This window comes from Alosa alosa, chromosome 23 (genome assembly GCF_017589495.1).
Source record: "Alosa alosa isolate M-15738 ecotype Scorff River chromosome 23, AALO_Geno_1.1, whole genome shotgun sequence".
NCBI classification, from domain to species: domain Eukaryota; kingdom Metazoa; phylum Chordata; class Actinopteri; order Clupeiformes; family Clupeidae; genus Alosa; species Alosa alosa.
The window spans coordinates 16,314,850-16,333,358 of NC_063211.1; the positions used below are offsets into that span (position 1 = coordinate 16,314,850).

The following is an 18,509-nucleotide window of genomic DNA, read 5'->3' on the forward strand; positions in this document are numbered from 1 at the left end:
GGAGCGGCGTAGTCGCCAGCGTACCCGTGACACCAAGACATACAAGACATACAACAAACGAATTAATAAATAAAATAAATAAAAATTAAAAATAAAATTAGTCCAATTTCCAACCGGCTGAAAATGTCCAAGGGCAAAGATGACCCGCGTGAAAACTGCGCACAGCTGTGTCTTCACGATGCAACACCAACAAAGTTCTTTATAACTGACCAACCCGGAGAATTCACTGGCAGTCTGGAGAGCACTGGAAGGACAAGACAGTCCGAATTTGTGATGGGCGACCCTGCTGATTAGGCCTATGACCACGCATTTCCTGATCTTGACATGCACAATGTAGGCCTTTTCTACTTCACAGTGAAATTATTACAATCCAAATCAATATATTGCATAAGATGTTTTATTTGTAGTCTTTTAAATAAATAAACGATGTTTCAAAGTTCAGACCCATTAAGCAATATTTTTTTCTGGTCACGTAGACTATCAGCGTGCACTAGTGTACGTGATGACGTACACACAGCGCACTGTTACTGTGGCTACATGCAACTAGGTTTCGAATTCACCTGTTGTACTTCGACCAGGAAAAGGCAGACATTGGTCATTGTTTTCAGTCTGTTAGGTTTTTTTTCCATGCCCGTGCATTGCTGATTCGAAGCACACGATAAGAGTTTGGCGTGAAGTGGAAATTAGGTTGATTAGCCTGGACCTACATGGACAAATTAAAAAAAGTTTTGAGTGGACAAGATGGTACTAATGACGACAGCAACATATTACAGGTACAAGCCGCTTCCAAGTGCCTTGCCTTGCCTAGGCTACAGCTTGTTTACTCTCTGGCTGGCTACGTGGGGCTATTGAATAGCGTGCATTAGTTTACAAAGGAAAGGCATAGCCTACGAACTCAACTCAATTTGTCATATGTGCTTGTTTGATTGAGTGGTTTCCGGACCATGCATTCGTTCTAGTGTGACTGACATACACATTTGATTTAAACGACAAGAGTCAAAATGTTTCACAAAAGCAGTGGGCCTGGGCTGCTACATGAGGGAGCCCCTTCTTTGCCATGCATGCCAAGTCAGGTTGCCGAGAACGATAGAAAGTTAGAACAGCTTTAAGTAGGCTAGAACAGCTTTAAGTAGGCTAGGCTATGTGTGCGGGTGGTAGGTTTACGCCCTGTGAAAAACGCTGAAACTATTTTAGACTATCTATACAAATCTTAATTCAGACTTGGGGTAGACTATATTATCATCTAAAACTATGTGTGTGTGTGGGTGGGGTCCAGGACAGCCACTGGCACTGCCTTGAATGAACTGCTTTAAAACTGTGGGTGTGACTCTTACAGACCGTGAACGATGCCTCAACCCTGAGCTGGGGCACCCGTGTCAAGGGCTTTGCTATTTGTTTTGTCCTGGGCGTTCTCTGCTCTGTGCTGGTAAGATGTCACTCAGTAGGCCTAAACCTTTTTCATTTAGTATTATAATGCATCGATCTTGCTATTCATTTAATAATATATAATAATTAATTTATGTGTTCAGCAATGAATCTTTTTTATCTGCGTATAATCACATTGGAAACTTTTTTTTGTGTCACATATCAAACAGTGTGCTGACTAACAGTGTGTTGCACACATACTGGCCTAAAACCTCTTCTCCAACCACAACTAAACAGTACCTCACTTCAAGGCGATCTCTAGAGCAATGTTTCTCAAACTTTTTCAGACCAAGGACCACAAACCAATATATATATATTTTTTTTTAAATCACAGACCACCTCGATAAAAAAAGAAACACCTACTTCAACAGTAGGCTATACTACACAATAGGCCTACTCACTAACCACCTTGCTTATTTATGTCAGAGGATTTAAACTGCCATAGCTTACATTAGGCAGTGTTGCAGAACTGTTTGGATTTACATACAAGTTGGTTAAATATTGCAAACAACTTATCTATATTATATTTTACCACGTCTGCTCACGGACCACTTGGGATAGCTTGCGGACCACATTTTGAGAAACACTGTTCTAGAGCAGGGGTAGGCAACCTGTGGCTCGAGGGCCACATGCAGCCCTTTAGCCGCTCTTTAGTGGCTCCCTGTCTTTCTCTAAAAATGTCTAACAATTTCATATTGTTGTTAGGCTTCAAGCCGACCCAACACATTAACAGTTAGGGAAAATAGTATACTGTACAATACAGCATATATGCATAGTATGGCGAATATTCAATATGCCTGAGGCTAATAAAGATAGATGTTTAAAACTGAATTCTTTTAAATTGTTCTGATATCTTTGTGGCCCCAGACTGATTTATGTTTGCTTTTCTGGTCAAAAAATTAATGATTATCCTATAAATATGACAAAATAATGGTTATGATAAATTAGTGTATTCTCATTAGTGTTTTTCTATTTCACTCGAAGGGAACATGTTTATTGTGGATTCCGGGTGCAGGTCTGGCTGTGTTTGCAGTTCTGTACACTGGTGGAAACTTTGCTTCTCTGGCCAGGTGAGTTCATTTGTAATACAGAACATTCAAATAAATATTCAAAAATATACTGTGCGAGAGTAAGGTGTAATACCATTTTTAGAGAGTATGCATGTGAGTGCATGTCTAAATGCAGTGGTATCAGGCTGTTTGTGATGTTTACAAGGGTCTTAGGTGGTGTGTTTGATGGCTTGCTATCATTTTCTGCTTTGTTTGACTGCTCTGGTTTCTGTGTATGTTGCTGGGCATAAAAATGTAGGTCCAGTCTTTGATTAGGATTGGCTTAATCACGTTGAACCATAGCATTGACTTAGGTCATAGAAGATGTCTATGGTTCAAAGCCATTGCAAAACACTCTGCAATCCTTTATGTTGACGGCAATTACATTCTATATTACTGTACCACAAATCGGTCGGAAGTTAGAGTTGCATCTCTGTGTTGCTTGGCAACCATTCCGCTAGGAGAAATATGTTTCTTGGCAAAAGAATAATATTTCTTATAGCTGTGCCGTCATGTAGTAAGAGTAATTCCGTGTCAAATCAGATAAGGTTGCTGCACCGTCTTTTTTTTTGTTCAAACCTTGTCTATATCATCAATGGGTCCTAAAACCAAGGCCTGTGAAATATTTCTGTGCAAATCTTTTGTCTTCATATCTTTTTCAGACATTGAAATTCTTTCATTTTTACAGCTTGAAAAACACGTGCCATGTTTGGGCATTACTATCTTGACAAGTATTTTCTAACCTTCTAACCTCCTCAAATTTTCTAGGGTGGAGGACCAACTCATAAAAAGCATGTGTAAACCATTTAAAGCCTGTACTAAATGTCTCCTGGCTTTCGAAAAGGCCCTAGATTTCGGAAAAATGTGCATTAAGTGTGATATTGAGGGTATTAAAAAACAGTTTTTTTTTTTTTTTTTTCATTTGGTATCAGTCACTATTTCCTCTTCAAATACATCAGTTTATTAGGGCCATAAAAATCGATTTATTTAGGACCATGTGGAAAACTGGAAATAGTTAAATATTTGGATATTTAATGTGTAAAGTACCAGTATTGTATCAAGTCCCATTCACAGAATAAATGCATGTAGTTACAGGTGTTTTGGGAATACCAAAATAAACATTTAATATAAACAATAGATTTTAGCGCCCCCTCAGGTGAAACACAGCATAGCATTGTGCTCCTTTTATAGTGGAGCTCCATCTATTCTGTGAATGAGACTTGGTACAATATTGGTACTTTTAGAGCTGAACGATTTATTGCATTTGCGATAATATCGCGATATGATGAAACGCGATTTTCGAACCGCAAAGGCTGCGATTACGCTTCGCAATATATGAAGTCACCAAAGCATTGCCGACGCGCCACCGACTCTTCACACTGACCATTGAAGAAACAAAAAACGTAAACAAGAGGACCAGCTAACAGTGTCAAGAAAGGTCTTATCAGTAGAGCTACTTTGGTTAAAAATAAACCTCTTCGTTACCTTTTGCTTGAACCTGCCATGTCCCTGGTTCTAGTTCCTAATTACCCTGTGCTGCACCTCTGGCTGGTAACTTCGTTAACTTGTCCAGCTGACGATTAAAACTTCAGGACTGTTTAGGCTGCACAGCACAACAGCCATTCACATGTGCACTAGGGACTTTGTTTACTGGAGTACAGTGACAGTGGGGGCATTTGCGATATCCAAGGGGTTTGGGGGCGCAAACATTTCATCTTACAGGTAATGAATTAATGCATAATGTTATGTCAAAAATAATCGCATCGCAATATTGGTGAGAAAAATCGCAATTAAATTATTTTCCATAATCGTTCACCCCTAGGTACTTTAGCTAGCTATTTCCACATAGATTTTTATGGTCCTACTAGCTACCCCACATACCATTTCAGTTGCATGAAAATTGCAAATTCAATTGCAAAAATACAACACACCTTGTTTTATCCTTATTATTGTCATGGCCTTTTGTTTTGGAGACTTCACATTTTGGGACAACATTAACAAAGGATTATATTTTTTAGAGAAACATAAAAAGACTATGAAAACAATAGAATTGAACAAAAATATTTTACAGGTTTTAGTTATGGAACCTAAACAGACAAACAGACAAACTTTGCAGGAAAATCGTGCAGACAAACTTTGAGGAAAATCGTCTGTGCTGCAACTTTTTTCTTGGATTTTGTCTGATTTGACACGGAATGACTCGTAACCGTTTTAGAAAAGCAAGAAGCCCGCAATGTTGTGGACTTAGTTTAAGCACCATGTTTAGCCCTCACCAAACGTTATACACACCTGAACATTCCACTTATGTTAGGTACTACACTAACAGTATTGTTAACTGTCAGTGTATTGCAGGGAATAGAAAAAGGCTTTAATGCTTATGGCAATGTTAGTATAGTATAATACTACTAATATACTCTTTTGATCCCGTGAGGGAAATTTGGTCTCTGCATTTATCCCAATCCGTGAATTAGTGAAACACACTCTGCACACAGTGAACACACAGTGAGGTGAAGCACACACTAATCACGATGCAGTGCCTGCTGCAGCGGCGATCGGGGAGCAGTGAGGGGTTAGGTGCCTTGCTCAAGGGCACTTCACCAATTCCTACTGGTCGGGGTTCGAACCGGCAACCCTCCGGTTACAAGTCCTAAGCCCTAACCAGTAGGCCACGGCTGTAGTATTGCATTGATGTGACAATGTGGTGTGAAGATTGAATTCAAGATTTTCGACAAAACTGATCCTGACTTCTGAGGGCTAAATGTGCTTTATGAATCAAATGTACTTACATAAAATATACATACTTACTATAACAGAGTCTGTTCAATATAGTTGAAGACTTACATATGTCACGCAGCATGTTAATATTGCTTGATTATATTGTATTATGTCCTATATGATATGTACTGTATGTGTAGCACAATGTTCCTGATGGGTCCACTAAACCAGCTTAAAAGGATGTGCGAGAAGACTAGAGCACTGGCTACGGCTATTATGCTGGTGAGAAGGACACACACACACACACACACACACACTCACACACACACACACAAAGTACATTGTAAGCAATGTACCGGTACTTTATATAATCACATATACATTTGGATTGTACTTTTTAGTGACATGATATACACTTTCATTCAAAGATGTCTATCCTGACCCCCATCTATTGTTTTCTGCAGACATGTCTCATACTGACCCTTTGTGCAGCGTTTTGGGTAAGATAATCATCCTTTTAGAGTACCTAAACATCGGGAGGGAGAGTTTGTGTGTGTGTGTGTGTGTGTGTGTGTGTGTGTGTGAGAGAGAGTGAGTGTCTTTTAGAGTACCTAAACATCGTCTTTACTGACATTTGACCAATACATATGACTTTAAATGATAATCTCTTTCTACATCCATCACTAGTGGAAGAACAATGGCCTTGCTTTGCTCTTCTGCATTCTCCAGTTCTTGGCCTTTGCCTGGTAAGTTATGTTATGACTAGTTCCTTCTTAGTGGAGGGATCCATTCTTCATGGTATTCTGGACCTGTCTCCAGTTATTTATAGCAGAAATATTTGGAACAAAGACTCTTTTGGACTCTCAATGCAGGCTTTCTAAAGACAATAAATGAATGCTGAACATTTTAGATATGTTTTTTTAAGTTGCTTTCGATAAAGGCACCTGCTTAAAACCAGTTCTTATCCTTAACTTTAACGTTAAGAAGACACAGGAAGCGCATAGTTATGCTTGATGCTTGTCCTTCTGTGTAAAAACATGAACATAAACTGCATTTGTTTTCCATATTTATCTACATAGACCGGACATTTTGTACTGGTGCCTATTTGGCAGTGAATAGATAAATGTATTTAAAAAAAAAAACAACTGCAGCAACAACAGGGGCAATTATGTGTGTAGCTTTTAGCCAAGGCCCATTGTGGTGGGTCAGAGATGGAGCACCGAGACCTGGCAACCGATCATCTCTTTGTTCCCACATACCCATCCTCCTTCACCATGTCCATCAGGAAACATTATCACATACTTGTTCTCAAGATGCTACCTCATGATGGCTTCACTCTTTTCCACTGTTATTATGGTTCTGTTTGGGCACACTTTCATTGACCATGGTCAAAGTTAACAGGTCATTGGAGGAGTGGCATAGTAATGTGGGAGTGGTCCAGCAGTGGAAGCATTGTTGCCCAATAATTTGGTTAGCCCAGGTTTGATTCTTTGATGCTAAAAGTCTGCTAAATATTGGTGACGTTTAGTACAGAAGTCCATAAGCATGAGAGTAGATAGTTAATGCATATGGACTTACGATGTGTTTTTATTACTATGTTTTCTTTTGCTACAGGTACGGTTTGTCCTACATTCCTTTTGCAAGGTGAGAATTTTGATTAAATTTTTAAACTGAATTAATGCGGTTTAGAATGAATACCTAAACCACAGAAACACATACACACTACTATTCTCAGTACATTCTCCCCCATGGGTGAATGCTCTTTGTAACACCTCGAGCTGTCTGTTTGGGCATAAATGAGGGATCTGTGTTTTTTATTTATTTATTTTTTAAATAAATGTCCATTTTACCAGCCCCCACAAACAAAGCCAGTGTGTACAGAGCAGTGGTTTTAATTGAAAGGGGTGAGGTGGTCAGAGCTTTCATTCACTCGCAGCCTCTGCCTGCTGGCACCGTTGACCACTATGTGGGCGGTTTTGGCTGGCTGGACATACTTGTTTGTGTTTAGTGTTTGTTTATTTATTTGTTTATATATATGCTTACTGTTTGTTTGTTAATGTGGTTAGTTGTTGTTTGGATGGTTGTTTGCAGGGATGCGGTGATGAAGTTGTTCTCGGCATGTTTGAACTGAGTTGGGCCTGAACGCGTCGAGTGTTTGGTTGGGCAGGATGCTGAGGCCCCGAACGTCCCAGGTGCCGAACACGACTCTGATCGCCGACGCTGCTGAACCACCCTCCTACCACCTGGCAGGCACACGTACACGTACACACACACACACACACACATACACACACACACACATACACAGTGCCTCTCCTTCACTGCGCGTCTGGACCTATTCCAGAGGTGTGTTGGTGTTAAAACACAAAGCTTTGCACGCACACACACACACACACACACACAGTGCCTCTCCTTCACTGCGCAACTGGACCTATTCCAGAGGTGTGTTGGTGTTAAAACACAAAGCTTTGTACACACACACACACACACACACACACACACACACACACACACACACACAAACACAAACACACACAAACAAACAAACACATACCTAAGGACACTTAGTGGTGGTCATCTTACAGCAAGAGGTGCGAGAAGGACACTGTAAGAGTACAGCCAGTCTCAGATGAATGCTAGCTGCTAGAATGTCTGAAACTTACTTAATGCTACCTGTATCTCATTGGGGCTTAGTCATTTCTGTCCTACATTTTATACATTTTTCACAGACTCGTGGTCTTTGGTCATTTCTAATACATTGTGCTTTTATATATTGTATATTTCCAAAATCTAAAATCTTCATTGTATGATAATGATTTTATTATTTCATTACCATCTAGTAATGAAAGGGAATGTTACTTGGAATGTATTTTATTTCAGATGAACATTTCACTTGGCTAGCAGGGCCAATTAGAACAATTACTCAGATCATCTCAGATTTGTAACATCAGTTACATTTATTAGAGGTGCAAAGATAAGCTGAGCTGTTGACTAGACTTTCTTCATTGTGCTCTTGGTCATTTACATTTCTTGGAAAAGTGTGAGTAGTTTGTTATGACTTGATCTCCACCCTCCAAGATTCCAGATCCATCATGTGCAGTTCGGGCATAATTGTGTTATTATGACCCAATAATTTCAGTGTGACTTGATTAGAATTAATTTGTACATTGTACATTTTGTACTGGTTTTGGTGGAGAACGAAAAATGGGCTAAACACATTTCCCTAGATATGTACGTGTTCATATTTAAGTACATGGTTATAATTATGTCTGTGTTTAATCATGTTAAGCTGATTATGAGTGTGTTTTTGTAACGTGGCATAAAATGTTTTTATTTTGCTAAAATTGTTTCAAATATAAATAACGACTGAATTTACTTTTTCTGTCAAATGCAAATTGTGTAGATGTTAGTGTAGGTTTTATGTACCATTTTTAAAAGGCTTTGGAAATTCATGAAAGCGTGCAAAGCACATTTTCCTCTCCTTTCTCAGACATTAATAGCCTACCGGTTGTTTTATGTCTTAATTGTGACTAGAATCAAATAACTAATTTCTGAGTCCAGATTGTGAAGGTGAAAGAAGGGGTCTATATTTTCCATAGTTGACAAGGGCTCTAATATATATTCTTAACTTTATCATAGTAAACCTACTTTGTTACACTCGATGAGAAATGTAAATGCGAATTACTCAGTATAATAAATACTTACTTTGCAAACAAGGTTAAGAGTCAGCATTTTGATTTCTGTTCATCCCATAGTTGATTACGGCGAAACGCGCACCCGTTTACGCGCTCTCTGCTGGGTGGCTTTCGAAAGGTCACTGATTGGTGCGCGTTTAAAGCCTCTGCATGGTTTGTTCATATTTGCTTCTAGATGTCCCCCGAAGAGACCTTTTATGTGCCTTAAGTCTGCAAATCCTCTAATCTCCGCGTCTGAACAGTCAGTGATTAGAAGAATATTGCGGCAGCTGCGAGAGCTTCGGTCTCCAGTCCTTACCTGGGGCGTCTCAGATTTCCTTTTTTCTCAACAGAAAACCAGAACACAACGCGTGCTTTTTTGTCTCTCCTGACTCGCATATTGTGCAAAAGGGTTATCGATGTATGTTTGAATTTAGTGGGTCATTCATCCTATGCAACACTGGACCCTTGCTCGAATGTGACTCGTTCGTGCGCAAAGTTACGCCGTAAACAGTAGTCTAGGGTGACATGGAGTTTCTTAACCCCTAACCTTGTTTCAGACGTAGTGTGGAATTAGTCTGTCGAAACACCTAGCTTGACATAAAAGTCAGTCTTCTATGTTTGGAATTATTTTGTATTTTGAATAGTCTCCTTCATTTTGATACGTAGGCTGTATATCAAAACCTTTGAATTATTGTGCTGCTTGGTAATATGAAATGTATATATTCCTTACTATTTTAACCCACAGGTTTTATCTACATAACCACCAACTCGTCTTTTAGATTAGCCGAACATGACATTTGGGGAAATAGTTCGTTTTGATTTTTAGCCTGCCGGACGTCTCTCTGTAGTCGCTGTCCAGAGTTCTGAAAAAGAAGACAAAAAGACTTGGATATTTGTTGGATATTTCGGGGTAGGATATTTTACAGTAACTCATATAAGTTAGTGGGGAAAATATGTGTGCACCTTATGAACATAAACATGTTCTTCCCACATAAACATGTTCTTCGTGTCTAAAACTAAAGGGAATGAATAAACTGCAGAAACAAAAAAAAAGTTTTTTTTTTCATAAATAATCACAAAATCTCTTTAGAAAATAAACGTGTTAAACGTACATATGAAGTTGTTAAAACATGGGTGGATTTCTAACCATACTGTCAGAAGAAAGTAACCACATTTCCATGTCGTGCCCAAGCCTCTGATCACGTGATCATATTGCCCCCCTTCCCGTGGGAGTGAGCGCCAGCGTCTTCCTATTACATATATCTGTGAAAAATGCGAGATCTCAGCGAGATGATTATCCTTTTCTACGACAATACACACCTCTCGCTCGTTCAAATTGCAATATAATGACAACGTTAAGGGGAGCCTAATTTGGCATTGTCATCCTACATTTTTTTGCGAACCAACGGGACTTTAGGTCAGATTAACACTTACTTCCTCTGAAGTTACTTTCTCTATGAAGGTTGAAGCAAGTATGGGAGATGGCGGGGTGGGTGGTCGGGCCGGTGGCGCAAACGACTGCTGTATCACCCGGCTGCTCAGCGTTGTCGAGAGCGAACTCCAGGCCGGTCGGGAGAAGGGCGATCCCACAGAGAAGCAACTGAAAGTGAGTCTGGAGGAGGCAGAGCTCTGGAGGAAATTCAAAGAAGTCACCAACGAAATGATAGTGACTAAGAATGGCAGGTGAGTGTTATTTTTCTTCTTCAACAAATCTTCTACAAAACGTTCTTTCAAACTCGCAAAGCAGACTGTGCAAATGTCCCTCCTCATCAGAAGCCAAACGACGAGGTTGTTTCCAAGCATTGTTACTAAAAAAAACATCCTCTGAGCCGAAATACCTAATGATTTCAAGAATGTTATGTTAAAGTCGGAAAACGTGCAATTAACCAAAATATTATTTCAGCACACCTAACCACTTGCACCTTTTATACATTGACTAAAGCAAGTATTTGAAATGTGCGCAACTTCCAGTCTTTCGTTTTTTCTTTTTTTAATGAAAAGTAAAACATACTCTCCCATGCAGATACAGGATTGTGCGTTCACAGACTTGGTTGATGATTGATGAAAGTTATCAGTGCCACATGAGATTATTAAACTAGTCGGAATAGACAGTCTACATAGCCTCCTCAGTGACTGCCTACGGGGAGAAAAAAACACACACACTTGAAAAGTCTAATAATTTGTGGCACTCAAAAAAACTATCACTCTCAGACTTTTTTTCCCCAATAAATTAATTTATTTACGGGATCAATGATTAGCCTTGGCCCTGTTCACTGGACAGTGTGGAGTAATTTATTTGGATGGGGGCTGCCGTGGCGTGCAGCATATTGAAGGGTGTGTTGACCAGCTTGGTGTAGTGAAGGGCCATGGCAGCAGGTGGGTGTCCTTCCATTTGCATGTTTCCCAACAACTACACTTGAAACTTGTTTTCATCCAAAATAAACGTGAATAATAATAATGCAAACACAATCACCAGCAGACACCTCCTCATGAAGTTTTTGCAGGTGCGTTTTGTGTGTGTGCTCGTGTGTGTTTACGCTTTTATGAATGTGTATGTGTGTGTGTCCTTGTGTGTATCCTAGGTTATGTATGAAAATGTTTGTGTGTGTGCTGCATATGTGTCATTCAACAAACTGAGTGTAGATTTTTTTGTGTGTGGAAGATTATCTACTACCAGCGCCCCATTTCTCATACTTTTGCCCACTTTTGGCTCCCCCCTACACCCAAATCAGGCGGATGTTTCCAGTCCTGAAGGTGAGCGTCTCAGGCCTGGACCCCAACGCCATGTACTCCTTCCTGCTGGACTTCATCCCGGCCGACGGCCACCGCTGGAAGTACGTGAACGGGGAGTGGGTGCCGGCAGGCAAGCCAGAACCCCACAGCCACAGCTGCGTCTACATCCACCCCGACTCGCCCAACTTTGGTGCCCACTGGATGAAGGCTCCCGTGTCCTTCAGCAAGGTCAAGCTCACCAACAAGCTCAATGGAAATGGCCAGGTGCATCTGCTGGGAAGGGTGTATGTCTGTCTCTTGTCTGTCTGTCTGTTCGTCTATCTGTCTGTCTGTCTGTCTGTATGTCTGTCTATCTGTCTGTCTGTTCATCTATCTGTCTCTGTCTGTCTGTTTGTTCCACAGACTTGACATTGCTTATATAGTGTTTTGCTAGGGCTTAGGTATTGAGGCATTCACATTCAAGACCAATGATTCACTATCAAAATGTTAGAATCTCTCTTTCTCTCACTCACCTCTCCCCTTTTCCTTCTCTGTCTCTCTTGTCTGTGTAGACAAGGGGACGTTGACACAGACTTTCTTTTCTCTTGTCTGAAACAGGTTAATCTTTCCATCCAAAGCCATCATCTGTGCTTGCTCAGAAAGCTGCTGAAATTACCTTGCATTGTTTATTGTCTTTGATAACCTTTCAGACTTTGGGAGTACTTGTGGCTTTTAGGAGCCTCGTTCACAACCCTTAATCAAGGCCCTTCTCCGGCCTTCAGGGAAAATATCAAGTGTGCATTTACGTACACAATTAGAGCACAGCCCCCCACTTCACCCATGGAGCCTTTTTGTTCTGGGGAGGGTGGGGGCATGCATGTAAACTGGAATAAACATCTCTTAATTGCCCCCCCTTTTCCCTATGTTAATGGACTTCCTGCCGTTTAAAGAGAGTGCGCCTCGGTCCCTTGGTGCACAGTGCCCCTCGCTCGCTGGCTCTTTTTGAGGCGCTTAGCCACCCGGCCGCACACCCCATTCAGACACGGCTCATGAGTCCAAGCGATCACAGTATTTACATGAGGTAGCCACTAGCATCTAGCACCTATACCCCCCCTACCTCACCCCACACGTACCTCCATCACCACCAACAACTACCACCCCCCCCCCATACCAGTTTAAATGCAGTGTTGGCAGGCAGGAGACTGGAGAGAGTGAGAACTAGCTCCAAATGAAATAATTGCTGTGGTTAGTTGAGCATTATGGTAATTACCCTTGTGTGGTTCTGTGTGTATGTGTGTGTGTGTGAGAGAGAGAGAGATTCTGTGTGTATGTCTGTCTGTGTGTGCATCTATGTAAAATTAATTTCGCCATCAGTCCTTAGGCAAAAAAGGCAACATATTGAGGCATTGGTGGGGAGGGAGGGAGTAAGTGAGGGGGGGGGCACAGGGGGAAAAAGCCCTCGCTTGCTCAGTGCCACGCAGATGAGTGTGTGCTTCTCATCAGCCATTGTGATGTGAAAGGTGAAGTAAAACTCTCAATTAGAATAGAAAACAGTTTGTTTCCTCTCTCTCTCTCTCTGTCTCTCTCTCTCTCCCGCCTGTATTCCCATCCTTCTATCTGCATAATTGTTTAATTGGCAGGTGCATTTCCATCATGTAGGACACACACACACACACACAAACACACATATTGCCCACACAGAGTCCTACCATCTCAGCCTTAACACAGCCACAAGAAAATGAGCTTACTTTTCAGTAGATGCTAACAAATACACTTATACACAAAAATAAACTAAATCTGGTCCGTTATAGAAAATCATTCCTGCCCACTGCCATAACTATTTACAAAAACTCTCCTTTGTGTCGTGAGTCTGGTCTTCAACGGAGACCATATCCAATTGTATTTATTTTTTAACTTGTATGTATGTATATGTGTGATATATGTTTATATTATTAATTGCTGCTGTAACACCATAATTTCCCTTTGGGGATGAATAAAGTAACCTATCTATCTATCTATCTATCTATCTATCTATCTATCTATCTATCTATCTATCTATCTATCTATTGGCAGTAAGCGTTTTGTGCGCTACTAATGCGCCCAGAGCGCCTCACATTTTGTGCGCCTTCGTGCTTCTGCAGAGGCGTCCTGAGCACCTCTAATAAAAAAAGTTCAACTCAAAGGGGGAAAGCGCCCCACGTCATTTGCGTTTTTAAAAAAATGAAAAACACAGTGCACCTCGCGTTTTACAAACGGCAAAGCGTGTCCTGTCTGATCGCCCCCTAAGAGTGCTTGGGTTCTAAACCACTCACCCAGCTCCCGAGAGGAAGACCCTGTCAGCATCCACCTGCATACTTACGCTCACACCTGCACACCATCACTGCTGTGTGCTGCACTGCTCTGATGGGCTACGTGCTCTCATAATTCACTCACTAATTGTATGTTTACATAATTAATTCATACAGAGAGTATTTCTTTATAGTTTTTCTATTTATGCTATTATGTGTTACTATATCTTGTTATTAGTTATGTGATTGAATAATTACTGTTATGATTTCATCATATTTATTGTTATTGACTACTTTTTTTTAAGGAATATTTGATACTAACATTTAGGTGTTTTGAGCTGAAATGTAAATGAATTGATTAATTGATTCTAAAATTATTTCATCATGAAAAAGTGTGTGTGTTGGTCTATGTTTGTATATTAACTGTAATTCCGTTGGTTCTGTATGTGTGTGCTTGTGTGTGTGTGCGTGCCTGCGTGCGTGTGTTTCAGATAATGCTGAACTCCCTGCATAAATATGAGCCACAGATCCACATAGTCCGTGTTGGGGGCAACCACCGGATGGTCACCAATATTTCTTTTGTGGACACCCAGTTCATCGCAGTCACCGCCTACCAGAATGAGGAGGTCAGCAACATCTACAACAAAACAAGCAAACAAGCAAAACAAGCAAACTCTTTTTTTATATTTATACAAAATGCTAGCCTGGGTGAGCCCAGGCAAACCTGTTACCAAATTTGAATTTTCCCTTCAGTTCCATCTGGAAAGGATCCCATTGGCCCCCGTTTCCGAACGTCCTGACACCCAGGGGGGTAACAAACTGTAAAATTAAACTTACATTTATGCATTAAACTCTTAACAAATAATTTCAGAAGTGCAGCAATCATATCTTTCTTAACAAAGGTTTTAAATGCAATTGTTAACTCAGTGCCATAGAAAATACATGTTCCTGGGTTTTTGGTGATTCGGACGTCAAAGGGATCCTTTCCAGACCGAACTGCAGCGCATATTCAAATTTGCTAACAGGTTCGTCTAAGTTCACCCAGGCTAACAGAATGCCTATTTTCAATTAGGAAGTATGTTACTGAGTAGCGTTACAAAGGTATCAAGGGAGACTGTTTATGTCTAGTACATTAACAAAAATTACGACTAAATAATCAATCTTCTTCTGACAGATAACAGCTCTGAAGATCAAACATAATCCTTTTGCAAAGGCTTTTCTGGATGCCAAAGAAAGGTACAGACAACTACATTCAGATCTCACTGGGTAAAGTACAATTGGTTTTCTCTGCTGGAAGCTAGCCCATTTCTTTTCTTTTTATATGTTTTACAATTGAGACATCCCTTACCAAATAACAAGAGATCAGTATCAAAGAGTGTGTTAAATGTGTTTTTATGTTATTTTGGGCATTCCTCTAGGGCAAATACAGTGTGTTATTCAGTGTAACAATAGGGCAGATGATATCATTGAGAAAAATGCTGAAGGGAAGTTAGTGTGACTATGTGAAATCACAAAACAATTAGAGTATCATTATTAAACACTTAAGCGTCCGGTGATATGTGTGAGCAAGGAGCTCGTTGGAGAGATAGTGTGAAGTGTGTGTGTGTGTGTGTGTGTGTGTGTGTGTGTGTGTGTGTGTGTGAAAGAGAGGGAGAGAGAGAAAAAGGAAGCTTCTAAAGTGTCTGAGATAATACACTTGCACACATTCAAGCATACACACACACACACACACACACACAGACATTTATACAAGGAATGATTCCTGGGATTTTAAACACACATGCATACACGTACAAGCATGTGCCCATCAAACAAACACACAAACACACACACATTCGATTGGAAGCCTAAATCCAGTCACAACCATGTGCTAACACTGTCAGCCATTACCACATTAGAGAAGCATTCCTGCCATCTCCCACAACACATTATACTGCATTCCATCTCATACTTTCATTCATTTCTGAATATCATTATAACCGCGTTCATAATTACTTTTTCCATTTTACTCAGCTTAGCCCACTTTATTAGAAGCAGGTGTTTAAAATACATTTACTGTAAATCTTCTGCCACCGATAGAGTGGATTGATATCAATGTGTTGCAAAGACATTGTACTTGACTGGATGTACTTCCGCCTTCACTGTCCACAGGAACCACCCAAAGGGCATTCTGGAAACTGCTCCTGACAATCAACATGTTGGGATCCCTCACTGTAGGTTATGCATATATATTTGACTTTAAAAGTAAAGTCTGTGTGTGTGTGTGTGTGCAATCATATACACATAAGTCTACGATTCTTGACTGTTGTGCTATTGGATGTGTTATTGTAGGTGGCTGGTTTATCTCTAATCCGGAGTCCTTGTGCTCCTCTGGAGGGGGTAACTTCCCCTACCCTGGGGGCCTGCCTCTTGCCCCGCACCACGGGTACAAGCCCTACCCCAGCCTGCACGGGCACCGCTCAGCCCCCTACCCCTCCACGTACCTCCACCACCGCTCACACTCCTCTGGTGAGACCAATTCAGGCTGTTTTGTTGGTCATTTTGTTTTTGCAAATAGGCTTGGTTGTTGATTGGCCACGCTGTGGGGAAATGCCTTATCTATAGCTCTCGGAACTTAACATCTGTCCCATAGACTGTATATATAGAACTATATATACAGTCAATGATCTGTCCTATGTATGTTTGAAAGAAAGAAAATGTCCCGTTGACTGCCGTCACTGACCACACTTACAAGGCCGACATCCTCTCCTACCCATCCACCGTGTCATGTGTTCCGACGTAGCAAAATATTCCCCCTCCTATTTATTTTGAACACATTATCCATAGGGGTTGTAAGTGTATAGTACATCACCCATGTTATAGGCATCCCAGGACCATGGACAACTACTTAGCCAAACATGCTAATATTTAGCACTCTAAATGAAGCATTTTGATGGGCAAACTGTAGGGGATTGCTGATGGTGTACATATATGTTTGTAATATCTGATTTTTGCAAAAAAAAAGCCAAACGTTTTCAGACATCATACAGGTGTGATAAACAAAAGTAATAGCCGTAATCTGAACCAGCACCATCTCTTCTGTTTTCCCAACCTAGGGATATGCACATATTAATAAATTAATCACATATTACTCATCAATAACGAAATAGAAAGACCGGTCATATTACTATCCCCCCCCCCCACCCCCCATCTCACACCCACACTCGTCTTTCCACAGTTTCCATCTCTGACACTCTGAATCCAGGCACACGACAGGTGTTCTCTGGCCATGACAGCTGGGGGGGTGTCTCGATGTCCCCCTCTGGAGCCCTTGGCGTGTTACCCATCCCACCAGCCACCTCACCCTCCCCTGGACCCAGCAGGTACACTGCCATGCCTCACACAGGATAAACATTACATGTAGGACAGTCACAGTCTCAGGGACAAAGCAGTTACTTTATAATTTGTATCATATGAATGCACAACAGTTTTAAGGGCCATTTACACCAGTAAAGATAACTATAACTATAACGATAAAAGCGTCCACACTAACCAACAATAAGGAAAGTCTCTCCTTGTGTAGATGAATGTGATTGCTAAAATGTAATGGATTCTGATGGGCTGTTTTATCGTTCTCAAAACCACTCTGACATGTATCCCCAACGATATCGTTCTTCACATCGTCATCATTATAGTTATCATTCTCGTGTGAATGGCCCTTTAGCCATTAAGCCACAAAAGTATGCAGAACTGCAGTCAATGCAGCTTCATAATAATAACAATGACCTTTTCTTTCCCTAGTCAGTACCCCTGCCTCTGGACGGTGAGTGGCTGCAGTGTGTCTTCCAACACAGCAGGGGGACCAGTGAGCAGCAGCCAAGGCCATGAGGGGAGGGTGGATGGGCATGAGGATTCCTCTTCACCATGCTCCCTACTCCAAGGTCACAGGTCAACCAGTATTGAAGGTGGTGAAATACCATCAAGCCATGTCAGGCTGGGTGGGCCAGGTTGGTCTTGTGTCTCCACCCACTCATTTTGATTGGTCATAGCCCCTGAGCGTTTACTATGGAGTGTTTCTCCTGCAATGGATTAGAGGAGCTAGCAGGTAAATCACGCTTCATTCCCAGACTTATAACACGTAGCTAATGCAAAGGCTATCTACAAACACCGATAACAACCCTGTGTACGTTATTTATTGTTCGGTGCCTGCTTAAGTATGTTCAATATAGTTATTTTTATGGTGTCTGTATATTTTCTCACATGGTGAGGCTTCACTTTGATGTGTTGTGATTTGTGCTCAGGTGTATTTCATGACTTAAGTAAATATGAATGTACTGCTGAGGTGTTTTCCTAATGCTTCAGGCCACATTGAGTTGGTTTGGGTCTGCATTACTCTTGACTATAAACTTTGGGCAGATCTGACTCCCATGTACAGTATGTGATGACCAATATTTGAATGGATGTGCATGACGACAACACCAGCTTCAGACATGCAGACAAACATGCATGAAGTCTGTCACAAGAGGAAATGTACAAGTGCATTACAACAACAAAAAAACTGTTTCATCCTGTTGCCTTAAATAATTTTAAATGAAATGGAATGTAAATATTTAAATTAGAATTTTGCCTGTGGCTAAATATCCATATGTGGTGATATTGTTTCA

At 40.9% G+C, this 18,509-nt stretch overlaps 2 protein-coding genes across 2 annotated transcripts; both read left to right on the forward strand.

Moving 5' to 3' along the window:
* The first annotated feature begins 127 nt into the window (after positions 1 to 127).
* sft2d2b (SFT2 domain containing 2b) lies at positions 128 to 8,905 on the forward strand. Its single transcript, XM_048235570.1, has 8 exons — positions 128 to 773; positions 1,337 to 1,426; positions 2,410 to 2,495; positions 5,390 to 5,471; positions 5,654 to 5,689; positions 5,877 to 5,935; positions 6,804 to 6,833; positions 7,281 to 8,905. The coding sequence occupies exons 1-8, from the start codon at positions 708 to 710 to the stop codon at positions 7,318 to 7,320; spliced, it is 489 nt and encodes a 162-aa protein (XP_048091527.1). The 5' UTR covers positions 128 to 707; the 3' UTR covers positions 7,321 to 8,905.
* A 1,282-nt stretch (positions 8,906 to 10,187) lies between these two features.
* On the forward strand, positions 10,188 to 18,484 carry tbx19 (T-box transcription factor 19). The gene is made up of 8 exons (XM_048235069.1): positions 10,188 to 10,549; positions 11,599 to 11,863; positions 14,358 to 14,492; positions 15,041 to 15,102; positions 16,018 to 16,079; positions 16,198 to 16,374; positions 17,084 to 17,228; positions 17,647 to 18,484. The coding sequence occupies exons 1-8, from the start codon at positions 10,323 to 10,325 to the stop codon at positions 17,882 to 17,884; spliced, it is 1,311 nt and encodes a 436-aa protein (XP_048091026.1). The 5' UTR covers positions 10,188 to 10,322; the 3' UTR covers positions 17,885 to 18,484.
* The last annotated feature ends 25 nt before the right edge of the window (positions 18,485 to 18,509 follow it).